Source organism: Etheostoma cragini, chromosome 2 (assembly GCF_013103735.1).
Source record: "Etheostoma cragini isolate CJK2018 chromosome 2, CSU_Ecrag_1.0, whole genome shotgun sequence".
NCBI classification, from domain to species: Eukaryota; Metazoa; Chordata; class Actinopteri; order Perciformes; family Percidae; genus Etheostoma; species Etheostoma cragini.
Window position 1 is genome coordinate 10,323,968 of NC_048408.1, and position 15,178 is coordinate 10,339,145.

At 41.3% G+C, this 15,178-nt stretch overlaps 2 protein-coding genes across 2 annotated transcripts; both read left to right on the forward strand.

Annotated features, from left to right (window-relative positions):
- The first annotated feature begins 2,518 nt into the window (after window positions 1-2,518).
- On the forward strand, window positions 2,519-4,105 carry fgfbp2b (fibroblast growth factor binding protein 2b). The gene is made up of 2 exons (XM_034857065.1): window positions 2,519-3,437; window positions 3,749-4,105. Exon 1 carries the CDS (start codon window positions 2,657-2,659, stop codon window positions 3,416-3,418), a length of 762 nt encoding a protein of 253 aa, XP_034712956.1. The 5' UTR covers window positions 2,519-2,656; the 3' UTR covers window positions 3,419-3,437; window positions 3,749-4,105.
- Window positions 4,106-7,604: 3,499 nt separating this feature from the next.
- LOC117934996 (fibroblast growth factor-binding protein 1-like) lies at window positions 7,605-8,975 on the forward strand. Its single transcript, XM_034857079.1, has 2 exons — window positions 7,605-7,821; window positions 7,954-8,975. The coding sequence occupies exon 2, from the start codon at window positions 7,979-7,981 to the stop codon at window positions 8,654-8,656; it is 678 nt and encodes a 225-aa protein (XP_034712970.1). The 5' UTR covers window positions 7,605-7,821; window positions 7,954-7,978; the 3' UTR covers window positions 8,657-8,975.
- Window positions 8,976-15,178: the final 6,203 nt, after the last annotated feature.

Here is a 15,178-nt window from a genome sequence, read left to right on the forward strand (position 1 = left end):
GACTACACTAGTTTAATTTAGGTTAACATCTGCTTCATACACACACATACTTCACTTGTTTACTTTGCATTCCCGGTGTCTCTTAAAGGAGAATTTTTTTCTCTTCTCCACCAGATTGATGGCTTTAAAAACGGAACTTCCTGGCATATGTGTATTTGTACACACATGTGTGACCTTGTACACAGCAGCAGCACACTATACTCTTTTCTTCCACTCTATGTCCAAGCCAGCCGGTACACGTGGAACATGCCTCGTCAAAGGCAGTGCCTGTTCTTCTGTTTGGTTCACAAGTTGAGACTCACTGTCTGAGTTCAGGTATACCTGTTTGGTCAATTGATTGATTCTGGGCTCTGCCATTAAACAACATTCATATATAGTTACAATGGTGCTCCCTCTGTATTCAGAGCTTTCAGTGTAATCTTTGGCTTTTCGATGTATTTTGTTTCTTTATTTAATTTTGTGATTTGCAACAATGCAATTTCACACTAGGATTACAGTTTTACAGTATAGTACAGTTTTTTACACAGTTTTTGCTTCCTCATATATTGGCATGGAATCCATCTTCTCGTCAAATTTTGGGTATTTCCCAAAATGTCAAAGTGTTTCTTTAGCTTTAAGAACCTTTAAACAAGACTATTTAGGTCTAGGTTTTGCAGTGGTATCATATAGCCAGTCCCACTACAGTCTGCATGGAGTGCTACTGTTGAAGGACTCTGAGGCACTTAAGAAGGTAATGATTAAAAAGACTTTACTATCTCTTGGTTATTACGTTATAAAAACATGCCAACACGAATCAGCAAATAAGGCCTTCATCAGGGTAAGTACAAAATGGCCGCCTTTTGGCTGTCCCTTAGTTGTTGGCAAGTAGTCACATGATCAGTGTAAACAGATAAAGTCACATGACAGACCAAAGGGCAAATTAGCAATAAACAAGTAGAAAAAATAAACACAGAACATCTTATTCATTATCAGTGTGTAGAACACACAGTCAAAGCAGCCTAAGCCATAATTTATCCGGGAACTCACAAAGTGGTCGCCCTTGGGCCGCTGAGGCATGGATAAATAAGTTGTCACATGATTAGTGTAAACAGACAAAGTTACATATTGACCATGTTCAGCAGAGGAAACCACACATCAAAAGTCTAACATAATGTAAGGGAAAAGTAGCAATAAACAAGTGAAAAAATATCTTAATGCCTTAGTTTAAAGGACACACAGGCTAAACGGTGCCTAGTATTTCTGAATGAGTCCTGATGCCTAAAAAACAACAAGAGACTGTTACGAAAGCGTACTGCATAGCTTTCAATGTAGAAATCCAACCCAATTCTCTTTGTGAGAGCTTTTTAATCTGTCTCCACCCCTTTTTGAGTCATATCTATAATGCTTTTTTCTGATATCTTTAATGAATTGCAACTACCTCGGTCAGCCTCTTTGTAATGTAGAGCATTCATTGAGGTTTTTTAAAGCATGTTCATGTTTTGCCAGTTTTGCCTTTGGTTCATGCTTTTTCTCCCTATGTAAAAACAGCTACATAGACACTCAAGTCTACAAACCACAGATGAGGTATTGCAATTTATAACTGACTTCATATTATACTTACGACCTGATGATATATCAGTAAAATAGTTGGAATTGGTCATATTACCGCAATGATTCCAATGTCCACTTGTGGTTTCCTCTGGTGGTTACCCACCACGTTTATGTTATACAGGGGAAGATGACTCCTCACATCAAACTGACAGTACGGAAATCTGGAAGCTGTAAACTGTGGATACAATGTAACCAAAAATACACGCTTGGAACTGAGCTTTTCTTAACAATATGTCGTGTGGCTCAGCTCATATGTTGGTATAAACATAGTAGCTTTTTCGTAGTTATTCAACATTTATGTTTTTAGCAGACTTTCACAAACACCATTTCCCATAAGCCCTGATAAATGAAGATAAATGAAGATTTAAGACAAGGATTTCACCATCTTTTTGTGTGTGTACCGCTGCAGTGTAGCAACAAAGTCTAAAAAAGTGAAACTGCGTCTCAAGATGAACATGAAGAGTTTTTTATAATTACAGGGTCACAGATCAACTTTAAACCCTCAGCAAATAACTTTAGGCTGCAATTTGGCACTGGACCCTCAGTCCTCTCCTCCCCCTCTGCCACTCATCAGCAGTCAAAGAACCTCTTATGTGACATTGTAGAATCCCTCGCAATGTTTTTCAGAACATTGGGCTTCATGTGTGTACCATTCTTCAGTCGTCTTTCTCGCCTTCCCCCTCTCTGCTCCCATAGACTTGTTGACCTGCTTCCCCTCACCCCTCTTCTTCCTCCCTGGTTTTAGGTTCCCCCCTCCAAATCCACCTCATCCATCACTTTTTTCAGTTTTGAACACACCACAGAAACTTCATGTGGCCGCTGTGTTTGTGTGTGTGTGTGTGTGTGTGTGTGTGTGTGTGTGTAAGAAAGGAATAGAGGGGGTCAGTGCTGGAGGAGGAGTTTGAGTCCTTTAGCTCACCTGAATAATGCCTTCTTTGTGAACTTCAGCCTTATAAAGTCTCACTCTGATGATTTCTACCCTTGCACTTCTTAATCTTCTGTGTGGAAACATACGTAGACATCATCCCCTAGGCTACCTTCATCCACTAAAACGCATAACACCGTCATGAGAGCCATGATGAGAGTGGCGTTGCTGTTTCTGGCAGCAGCTGTTTGTGTGTCAAACGCTCAGAGCAACAACAACAGCAGCATCAACAGGCAGCAACAGCAGCAGCAGCAGCAGCAGCAGCAGCAACGCAGCATCTGGGATGAGGCCATCAAATTCAGCACCAAGACCAAAGACACCTGTACCATGGTAGTGTCTGAAGCTGTGGACTATACTCACCTGCGTGTCTCCTGCAAAGGTCCCAGCAAGGGCCAGACCCAAGGACGCTCCTACTACTGTGACTTCCAGGGCAAACCCAACCTGTGCCGCGCCTACAACGCCAGGCCGCGCCACTACTTCACCCAGATGATGTGGGAAATGAGAAAGCTGCCCCACGTCTGCCAGGGACCCAAAGTCTACCGCCCAGCAATGTGCAAGAAAGACGTCGACGAGGCCCAGATGACCTTCCTGGCCTCCTTGCCCAAGACCACCATCCAAACCTGGCCTAAGCCCTCCAAACATGTCCAGGAGCCACGTAAACCAGTGGTGCCGGCCCAGAAAAAGCCTGTCACTACACCTAAACCTGTCAAGCCCCAGCAGCAGCCAGTCAAGCCCCAGCCAGGGAAGGGCACCCAGACTAAGAAAACTACCCCCAAGCCTGGGAAGACCACTATTCGTCCCACGGAGCAGACTGACTCCAAAGCCTCCCGCATCGCCTCTGAGTACTGCTGGAAGAGCTTCCATGGCGTCTGCTCCTATTTCATCAGCTGGTTCCAGAACTGAGGCAATACTGCAGACACAGGTGAGTTAAAAAAAGTAAAGATGAAAAGAAGCAAAATTAAGATAAAGTTTAGTGAGAGGTAGGCTGGAGACATAAGAATCAAAAGTGTGAGAAAGACAAAGCTGTGTGGTTGTTTTGGTGTGGATGAATTAAACTGGCAACCACTGCAAAGCCAAAAGTCATGTCAGCAGTGTTTGCAAAGTGTTAGTCCGCTGTCTCGCTTGATACACTCAGTATAGTTTATGGAGAACTTTATCTCTTTGTAGCCAGCACATTCACAAGAGAATATATCTGAAATGCATCACAAAATCTGAATTTTTCTGTCGTTTCAGGTTGGAAACATAAGCGTCAGAACTCTTCTCGACTATCTTCGACCTCTCCAGGATCTGTGTGCGATCCTCTGAAGTGATTTCGCCATCTTGTGAGGTCTGACTACCACCACTGCAGCATCTTACGGGTCTGAGCAAAAAACACTCGACCTACAACCGTGTACGGTCAAGGGATGACTGGTTGCGCTGTCATGTAGTGGACATGAATTTTTTTTCTCTGTAAAACACACAGCAAGGCAAAAGGGAAAATATGGCAGGCATGTGATTCTGTTTGTAAATGATGTAAAATACCCTCCTCGTGTCACATAAATGTTCCAACCAAATTTGAAGGTAAAGAGAATAAAGTCAGAGTGGAGACCTTTCTTCTTCTGTGTCGCTCTGTTTTTTGTTCCGCCACAAGTTTTCGCACTCTATTCATTCAAAGGAGTCCTTGTTCCTCTTTATCGCCGGCTGTAACAACATGTCTGCGACCTGGCTGAGGAAGTTGTCAAGGGACAGACACAGACTGCAGTAAAGACAACACAGAGGGCGTCTGAGCAGAGCTACACACTTGTTTGTATGAGCTGATGAATTAAGTCTTAAGAGGTACTGTGTGCAGGAACAGAGGATGCCTGTGTGTGAGAGGGCTGCAACACTGCCGTTCCTAACACAAACACACACATAGTGGATGAGGATGGAGGCTGCTAATCACTCACTCATCCCAGTGAAGTGTTGCTCCTTCTTTGGTAATTCAACCCATTAACAGTGTGTTTTTTAAACTAACACATGTTAGTGGTGAACGGAATACTCAGATCCTTAACTTAAATGAAAAAATACAACACTGTAAAAATACTCTGTTACAAACAAAAATCCTGCAGTCAATCTTCTATTAAAGTAAAAGTAGGCTACTGAAGTATTAGCCGTGAAACATACCTAAAGTAAAAGTACTTGTTCTGCAGAAAAGTAGACATTGTTGATAATCCTGGTGTAGCATTGTAGAGGCAGATTTTTCCTGTTTTTGCTAATTGCGGTGCACTAGTTTTAATTACTTTATTTATTGTTGGGTAATGTACTTCAGTGGTTTCAAACCTAAGGATCGAGCCCCCTCCAAAGATAAATGAGAGGATTATTGGAGCATGAAAGAAGACAAAAAACAAACCTCTTTTTCATGTTTTGGGACTTTCTTCAATCTGTGCTTACTTGTGCAAAATTTGATTATTTATGCAGTCCTTGAACTGTCATTTAATCGAAACCGTCTGAGAAGTTTTGAGGGGAAATGTTAACAACTCATTGACCTCTGAAACATGACAAGGGGCAACACTCAGACACTGCTTCTTTGTAAGGGGCCACAAGCCAAACACCTTCACTGGTCAATCCCTGGTTTAATTTCAAGCAAATGTGTTGTATTTAAAAAAATAAAAATAATAATTATAAACGTTCTATGTTTCTTAGAAACTTAAAAGTTGCTATTAACTAAAACTGGTAGATAAATGCAAAAAAATACAATATTTTTCTCTGGAAAGAAGTGGAGGAGAAGTATGAAGTAACATAAATGCAAAAACTCAAGTCAAGTACAAGTACCTAATAATTGTATACTTAAATTACAGATACTTAAGTAAATGTAGACACTTTCCACCACTGATCCCATGTAAATATATTAAATTATATACATATTCAGTCATGGTGAGGAGGCTGCTGAACCTCTAACAAACACAAGATGGTGCCACTGAGTGTGGAGAGGACACCAGTTGGAGTAGAGGCCCGAGGGAACCGGGTGTTGAGATTGGGAGAGCCACATGTCCACACACACACACACACACACACACACTCACTCACACTAATCTACTACCACTACTGCTTCTGACACACTGACTCAGTGATAAACAAACTACTGTAACTTGTGACCTTATTGGACTTGTGCCCATATGAACCTTTGTATTACGGCTCCTTCCCACCTGCAGCAGCTGCGCCATTACAGGAATGAAACATGACAACAGGGTGGGGCTGACTCATTACTGTAACTTACCTTTGTGGAAACAGTAGTGTGCTGTAATTGGATATGTAGGTCAACTGCATCAAAAATGTATGACCTGGGTGCCTAAATAGCTCACATGGTGGAGCAGGTGCCCATGTATGGAGGTTTAACTCCTCCATGCAGTGGCCACGAGTTCCACTCTAACCTGTGGCCCTTGTCCTTTCTCCATGTCAAGCCTTCTCACTCCCCCCTTTCAGATCTTTCCTGTCCTATTCAAATAAAATGCCAAATATGATCTAAAAAAAACATGAACTGTATAAATAAAATGCAATGTTATGGATGTATTAGTCAGCGTCAAGTTCCTTCTGTTCCGTGTTGAGCAACTAAGAATTATCTTAAGATCTTATCTACAGCACATTATGTGGTTTGTGTTGCTCTGTTTTGTTGAATGGAGAACTCTTTTAATGTAGCTATTTTTTGCAACAACTACTAAGCTATATTTGTATCAATTTACGTTGAAATGGCCCTATTAGTTGTCCTAATATCCTAAAAAAATCCAAACATTGTTTTTTTAATCTAATTTCTCACATTTTGGCAACAAAAATCTGATTTCTACTGGATGTTTGACCCTGTTTGTTCAACTGTTCATAAAGGCAGAGACCGCTAGCCTGCTGCTCACTAAAGATGAAGACTTCCTCTGACTTCTGAATGAGTACATACAAGAGCTCACTGAGCCAATGTCAGGATGTGAAAGGAGCACAGAGGAACCAACTGAGAGTTTATTGGGAGAGAGGGTCTTAACAGCTGGTAAATGTGTTACTGTTTGATAGATAACAGTGTTTAAGACACATCGAAGGAAGGTAGACTCGACAATGGGGTCAAAGTCAGCATTACAATGTGCTTAAAACAGGAACCCTGTTCTAGACTGTAAGGCCTTGAACTTCTCTCCAGTTGTAACAATGTGTGGGAAACCAAAAGTCAACATTGAATTTTTCTGTATAGCCTACTTATCTTACATTAACTTCATTCATGTATGTAACTTAATTACATAACAAACTTGGAAGTAAATAAAGTTGGAAGTAAAGTAAATAAAAACAAATCACACAAAGAAAAAGTAAAATACCATGAACACACCCTTGCACTTACAAAGTATTTAGGTCTACACCTCTTCACTTTGTTTTCTGTTTGATTTTGGCGGGAAGAATTCATGATAAACCTATTTGTATTAACACAAAATCTAAACAATTCTCCCTCTGGTTGGCCTACAAAAAGTTGCAACAATGTGCATTATATGTGGGAATTATTTTCGTTTTGGTATGTTAAATCTTCCCAGAGAAAGTGCTTCTTCAGTCATGTTTAATGATCACTTGACACTTTATCTTACATTAGCAGATTGTGTTGTTTTCACAGGTATTTTTCTCCTTTGTTTTGCTGACACAAACCACGTGATAAGCATAGTTTGTGTAGTATTAATAATACACAGTCTATGGTGTCATGTCAATAGAAAGGATCGCCTCATGGTTGAGTGCAGCAGCGGATTGGTGGAAAGTTGGGGACGAGCCTACAAAAATGTGCGTGTGTGTAAAGTGGAGTCATGAAGTGTTCATCAGACAAACCCACTCTGTGCAGACACGCAGTTCCAACATCAGTGTGTGTTTTTTTCTAATCTCTTTGATCTTCAGTTAAACTCTCTGTTAAAGGCGGGAGTTCAGTTAAGACATGTCAGCTCAGAATAAAACACATGCAGCCTCTTCCCAAACGATTGCCAAGATTATTTTTCTCAATGGCGTGTGTGTGTGTGTGTGTGTGTGTGTGTGTGTGTGTTGTTGGGCATGGAATGATAGGCGTGCCGCAGCATCTGTGTATGAAAGCCATGTGCGAGGCCACGGAGAGCCACAAGAAGCAGCTTTACGCACAGAGTCGATGTACGTGACTTTCGTGTACCACATGCTTAGTAGACTACAGTAGCCTGCGGCCGCGTGTCTTAGAATTTATTGCAGGCTTAGTTCTGATTGCACCTTTTTAAATGCCTAATTGAGTTGATATGTTGGCTTAAAAACATCTTTGTTTACTGTTAATTCACAATATTATTCTTGGTTGACGTCTTGAGGGAAAAAAATAGGTACGAAATAAGATTTAATGTTTTCTCAGTCTGTATAGCCTAACTTTTTTTTAAAGTTTTTTACTCAATGACCGGATTATCTCCATCACAGAGGTTCTGACTCTTTTTTTAAACCCAATTTTGTCCTTTCAGATATCATTGTCTGGTAAAAGAAGATATGTTGCTGCTGGAGACTTTCGTTCCCTGGTTGCTGTTGGCCTTCCTCGGACAGCAGGTCTCTCTGTCCTCCGGTAGGCGCACTAAGAACCGAGGAGCGGACAAGAGCGCGACCCCAGCCCCGGGCAGAGCGCAGGGGGGCGGCGGGAACAAGCCTGCAGCAAGCGGCCGGGGGAAGTTCTCCATCAAGGACAAGATGCAGTGCATGTGGGAGGCAAAAGACGTCGGGGACACGGTGAGACTGTCGGTAAAATGCGAGGCGCGCATCAAAGGCGAATCCAGCAATGTGCAGTGTAAATACAACGCCAAACCTCAGAGCTGCCCGGGATACCAGACCGACACCAAGGGCTTCTGGAAACAGGTGGCCCGCGCCTTTAAAAGACTGCAAGGCAAAGTGTGCGAGGACGACCGGGCGCTGGTGAGGGCTGGTATGTGTACGAGCGCGCCCCGGGGTGCGCACTTCAAGCTGGACAGGTCCTCCGTAGCCTTCGCTCAGTCCGGAGAGCCGGAGACCCCCCCGCCGCCGCCATCTCGCTCCGTCTCCACCGCTGCGGCTCCGTCCGGACCGACAGCCTGCTCAAGGCGCGCGAACCACCGGAAAACGGCTGAAGAGAATTGCAGCGGCTGGGCCAGTGTGTGCAATTTCTTTCTAACAATGTTGCAAAGTAACGAGTGTTAGATTCACATCTTTGTGGACATGATCAGACTGGATACAGGATTTAAACATTTTCATTTTGAATCAGTAGCTAGTAGTCAGATTTCTTCTCCACAATGTGCATTTTACAGAAGTGAGCTGAGATATTTTCAACTATACCACAAACACGAGTAGCAATGTAGCTACTCATGTAGAAGTGGATATTATAAATATCAAGTCATGAATCACCAGTGGTAGAAAGTAACTACCTGTATAGTGAATACGTTTTTTGACACTTGAAATCTTTTGAATATTTTTTTCTTGGCTTTTCAACTTTTTTAATAAACCCCCATCATCATTCCAAGCATCTATCAAATTTACATTTATGACCATTAAACACAGACACAAACATGGAAACCGGTATTTATGCACCACAAATAAATATTTTCTATTTATACAATGTGTCCTGTTACCTTGAAGAATATGAAACATAACTTTTACTTGGGAGAAACAGAGGGATGTGTGAAAACTGAACATGGAAATTGACAATAAGCTATAAAATAGCAATTTGATTAGTTTTTCATTTGTTATTCAATCGTAAATACCATATGGTCTTAAAACATTTCCATCCACCACAAATCAACTTATTTTAAAGCATTCATATTATGCTCATTTTCAGGTTCATTATTGTACTTTGAGGTTGCACCAGAATAGGATTATGTGGTTTAATCTTCAAAAAAAACATCTTTTGTGTTGTACTGCACGTTGCCGCAGATCCCGTTTTCACCCTGTGTGTTTAGGTCTCTGTTTAGCAACAGAGTGAGACGTCTCACTTCTTTACCTGCAGAACAGGGACACGGAAGTAGTTCTTTTGGAGATTATGGTGGACTAGTGTGTGTTGTAGCAGTGATTTGCCATTAAGAATGAGCTAGCATCCTAGAGCTAGCATGCTGTCAGCCACCTCGTCTCGGCTAGTTTCGTAGATTTTGAACAGCTAGGCACTTTGTTTTAATTTTCCTTCTTTTAATAGTGTATAATAATAATAATGTAAACTTTATTAATCCCACAAGGAGAAATTACAATATTTTCACTCTGTTGTTATCACACACATTACACATAAGCCTAAATTACACACACATGCTCAGTACCTATACTTGCACTAATGGAGAGATGTCAGAGTGAGGGGGCTTCCCATGGAAAGGCACCCAGAACAGTTGGGGTTCAATGCCTTGCTCAAGAGCACCTTGGCAGTGCCCAGGCAGTAAACTGGCACCTCTCCAGCTACCAGTCCACCACCATCCTTTGGTCAGGATGGGGACATGAACCCACAACCCCCCGGTTCCCAACCCAACTCCCTGACTGAGCTACTGCCACCCAATTAAAGTGCAGAGATTGCCCTATTTTTTGTGTTTTGTAATTTTTTGAAAACAACAATCATAATCAGAACAGAATACTTTATTGATCCCCTCAGGGAAATCATGTGCAAACCTAGACAAGCACATCTTTCTTGTCAAGGTGCTGATTCAAAAAACGTGATTTTCTTTCCTCCCAAGGACTCACAACATTGTTGACCACTCCCACATTAGAAAAAGTAAATTGGCTCTTTGTTGGGTACAGTCTGTACTTTTTCTAGTGTAAGAAATATAAATTTAAACAGGATTAACAGTGTTGTGAGTCCTTGGGAGGCAGAAGTTCTTTTAAGAGGCTTAATTTTTGATATCTTTCTTAAAGCATGATGTTTAATAGGTTGTTCTGGCAGATTTTTTTTACTTGCTTTGTGGAAACAAGACTTTTAGGGCTTGATACAAACCAAATTCGCTTGATGATGAAGATGAAGAGTTTCTCAGTGTGAAGGAGAAGAGTTTCAGTGCAAAAACATCCCAACTTTATTTAAAATGTTGTCAGATACACTTTTTTGAGCAGATTCAACTGTGTGAACTACACCGACATGCCCTTGGGTCACACACTCACTTTATTTCATACACACAAGTTTGTACATGGCATCCAAATACAAGACTTGTTCATGCAGTTTCCTGCAGCAGTCTCTAATTACTCTCTCAGAGACGGCAGCCAGCTGCATTAGGAGCCATTACTGTGTGTGGAGAGTGAAGACCGCTAGGATCTAGCTGTGTGTGCGTATGTGTGTGTGTCTGTGTGTGTGTTTTATGCTTTCCTGTCTGACCTTCTTCACCTCCGACCTGCTGCTCTTTGTCTCTTCACATTTACTTAAAAAAGACAACTGGAGAGAGATTTACACCTTTTATGTAATGTAGAAGTCTGCTCTCTTTGATGGGACAAAGGGGATTTTTGTTGACATATTGTTTTACTCACCCCTTAAACCAGAGCTCAAGGACAGAGCTCACATTCCACAAAGGAGGAAGTAATTAAAGGTCAGAGGTCAAAGGTGAAGCAGGAAATGAGGATAGCATCCGAATGATCAGCTGCCTCCTCCCCACCTCTAACATCACTCCTGTGGGTTTGTTTCTTTTATCTTCAATCAATTGTATTTGTCACACGAAATCATACAAGGTACTGTTTCAGTAAAATGCAATCCCATCAGCTCCCACAACTTGTGCATGATTCACAAAGGGGGGGGGGGGGTTGTCTTAGTTTGTATCCTCATTTAGGATCCTAAGGTAGAAGCTCCTCCTGAGCTTGTCAGGCCTGGTGTATGCGGTACTTTATCACCAACCTGAAATTCCTCAGTATTTTAATGGGATGTCCAGAATTTCCTCAGGTGTCTGCGGTGGAACGGTTTCTGTCTTGCCTTTTTTCCACCACTGAGTCAGTATGCAGCACCCAGGTCAGACCCTTTGTGAAGTGGACACCAGGGTACTTCAAGCTGTCCACCCTCTCCACCAAGGACCCATCATGTCCTTAGTCTTACCCAGGGCTCGGTTTACACCTGTCGCCATTTCTAGCCACTGGGGGATCACAGGCAGGCTGGGCGAGCGCATATAAATGTTAAAAAAAACTCCTAAAGTGAAGTTTTCATGCCATGGGACCTTTAACATGTTTGCTCATGTTAGTGTGTGTGTGTTTGTGTGTGTGTGTGTGTGTGTGTGTGTGTTTGTATTTGTTTGTGTGTGCATGTTTGTGTAATTTCTTATCATTAGAAGGTGTTTTCAGTGGAATTTGCTTATAGGCAGTGCCAACTCTGTACAATATTTATTGGGATATCATCAACACCACCTAGATGACCGCACCTGCTTATTAAATGTTGATTCACTTCCTGCTCTCACCTTAGTTTTATTCATTGTTTACACAGAAAAGTTAATAGGTAATAGTTCATTTTCTCCTGATTTAGTTTGTTGACATTTTGACCTCATGCACGCCACATTCACAATGCAACGTACTTAGCAAACATAGTTAAGTTGAAATTGAGTCCTTCTCATTTTTATTTATTTTGAGCTACAGGTGCTGCTGGTGAGACTTTTTGGCATTGCCAAATAATGATTCTCACCCAAATTATGATCTCAGAGCCAGATTTATTGTTCTCAGAAGTCAATCAATTTAAGGAGGTCTAATGAAGTAAACGGATGCTTTTACTTTGGACTGTCATCTCTCTGTCTACTTCCAGATAAAAGCAAACAAAATACATGTCCGTCTCTGACAACAGTTTCCACAGGCTGAATAGTACTCCTCATGACAAGTAAATTGTGCCCTTTTAATGTAACACCACAGTTTTCCATGATGTGTAATGTACCACAGACTGTAGGCCTTGTCAATGCAAATCCTTTTACTAATCCTGGTGGTGTCTTCATGAGGTGAAGAAATCCCTGAAGGAAAACACATTATTCTCAATAATCATCAACTCATCCGAGTGATATTTAAGGCATGTGTGCCCTTTTCCCACTTGTATTCAACACAATGGCTGCAGGTCTTGTCTTGTTTCTTTTCCACACTCTGGCGGCAGGTTGATCCTTTACAAACTAAAGGAACACTTGGGAAAGCAGCAGCCTCTGATTTCTCTGCTCAAAGTATTAAACCAACATCTTTTAAAAGCCCTTTGAGCTTTCAGCCCTTTTGAGGAAAAACATGAAAACGTACAACAGCAGACAATGATTTCTATTGCTTCAATCTAACTTGTTGGCAAAGACACAAAACTAAGAAAATAACTTTTCCCGATGAACGTAACAGGTGCAAACATGTTAGTGTGGTGCTTAGGACTAATGGTTTCTTCTTGTGCGCATTCCTTGTTTAAAACTTTGATGTCAAAGCAGCCTTTCTGTGCTGGATTTAAGGGAAAACGAGGGGAAAAAATTAGATTTGCTACACAAATCCCTCCAAAAATATAAGATGTCGAAGGCTTTGCTGGATTTGTTACAATCAGGTGTGGCATTTTTACTCATTTGTTTTATGACTTTTCAAATTTGTAGAAGCTGAAACAAGTACTACTCACAAGAACAAAAAGCAAATAGGCTATTAGTGGACAGAAAGACACCTTTTTTTTAACAACAAATTATCATCATTGAAGGCACATTAGTCTTTTCACTGCACATAATGTGGGACTGTCTGACAATTAAAACTTTCTAACTTTGTGCCTCAGAAATGAGTTTTTCTGTTTTCTGATATTGTTAATTCACCACTGACCCTTTGCATTTATCTCATATATGTCAACTGATTTTGGTTTATTGGTGGTTCCTCTTAAAACTAAAGGACACTCCTTTCAGCTCCAATCCTCCCTCCTGCCTTGCAGTAACACCTGTTCCCGCCATTCCCCCTCTCCTGACCTTCACTGCCTACCTGCACACCTGTTCACACTTCCCTGATTAGTTCCATAGTATAAAAACAAACCCACTTCCAGTCATTCTCTACCGGATTATGTCCATTGTGAAGTTTGTGTTGGTGTTATGAATGGAGGCTAGGACCTTTTCTAGGATTTTAGGAGCAGAAAGCCAGGACTGCCAGAGCACGCCTTCAGGAATTTAGACGTTATGGATTTCCACCATCAGATTACTGTCAAATCTGCGGATTTGTGATCACGACTTTGTCAGGTCACGAATGCAGCTGAGAAAAAAATCAGCCCATAGCTGTTTTATTTAGGAATTACAAACAAAATAGTATTGGATTTTGTTTGCAACTTTTAATCTACTTGTTTCTCCTTTACACACCTGTCCCATGAAAAGGAATGTTGCAAGGATTGACAGAAATGTTCGAAAATGGGTGTGGTCCAAGTCCCTCACTCAAGGCCCCAGGCCTGATTTGGCATTCGGGCTGGTGGTATTCAATCACAAGAAGGTCTGTAGTCTACTCTAGGCAGTTTTAAATACTTTTATCATATTTGCCAGGTGTCATATTTACATCTGTCAGCAGATACATTTTTTCACCAAGACAACGTCACAACATTGCAAGATGCAGTCACAAAACTTTATAGTTGGCTAGTTGAGATCAATATAAAGGCCAAGATCAAAGATGGGTGTGGTGTGAGCAAGGGTGCCCTAAGTAGGAGGGTATAAAGTTGGAAACTGTATGCATCAATGCTTTACATGTTTAACACAATATTGACATGCGTCAAAGTCAAAACAATAAAAATATCACTTTTTCCATGTCTCCATAGACTGGATTTGTTATTTCCACACTCTTTTATTCAGGGAACGTAAACTTTAGATTCTGTGTCTTCATTACTGACGCTCAGTCAGCGTCTGATGAGTTCAACACAATGTCATGAATGTAGGGCTGTGACTAATAATTATTTTCCCTTTCAATTGTTTTCTTCATGATTGTTTTTTGATTAAATGAGTAAACATTTAGTCTAGGAAACGGCAGACAATGGTAAAATCACACATGCCAGACCTCAATCTCTTCCTTGTTTTGTTCAACCAGGAGTTTAAAAAAAAATCTAACCATATTCAGTTTCTTGACAAGTAGATTAAAACTATAGCCAATTTGGCTTTAGTTTTTGCTTGTAGAATGAAAGAAATTATTAACTGACAGTCAAAATAGTTGCTGATTACTTGTTTTGTTGATTGACAATTTATGTGAAATTCCAGCAACTTTTGGCAGTTTTTCTGTTTCTGCAGTTGCAAGTTGGGACAATCCTAGTGAAACCTTTGCAGGATAAAGTTTGATTTTAACCATTTGTAATGCAGTCCTTTTTCTTCTTACTCCCTACATTTCGCATTTAATGTATGATAGTACCTGTCATAGTCAATTTGAAGTCGAACTACTGTATGTAGTTCATAGACCCTCAGCCAGTGTAATGAAGGAGAGGAGGGGCTCTGGATGTTAGGAGGGGCTGCAAAAAACATCAAAACACGACTCAACGCTTCACTAAGTACTTGAGACTTGACCTACAAAGCTGAACAGACACATAGCCACCCAAAAACACGCACAGCAGCAAAGTGGGAGGAGTTATCGGTATTGTTCTTCCTGTGGCCCGAGGTGGCCTGACCCCGCACCCTACTGTTTGGACATTGTCATTGGCTGCTTGTTTCTGTGGCGAAAATCAACGGCCACCGCTTCTGTAAAAAGAATAACAGAAAAGCAGTGCAACAGGACCTGTGATGACCCCTCCTTCAACACACACACACACACACACACACACACACACACACACACACACAC

Coding starts and splice junctions, on each gene's coding strand:
- LOC117934996 (XM_034857079.1), top strand. CDS start 7,979: ATGTTGCTGCTGGAGACTTTCGTTCCCTGGTTGCTGTTGGCCTTCCTC.
- fgfbp2b (XM_034857065.1), top strand. CDS start 2,657: ATGAGAGCCATGATGAGAGTGGCGTTGCTGTTTCTGGCAGCAGCTGTT.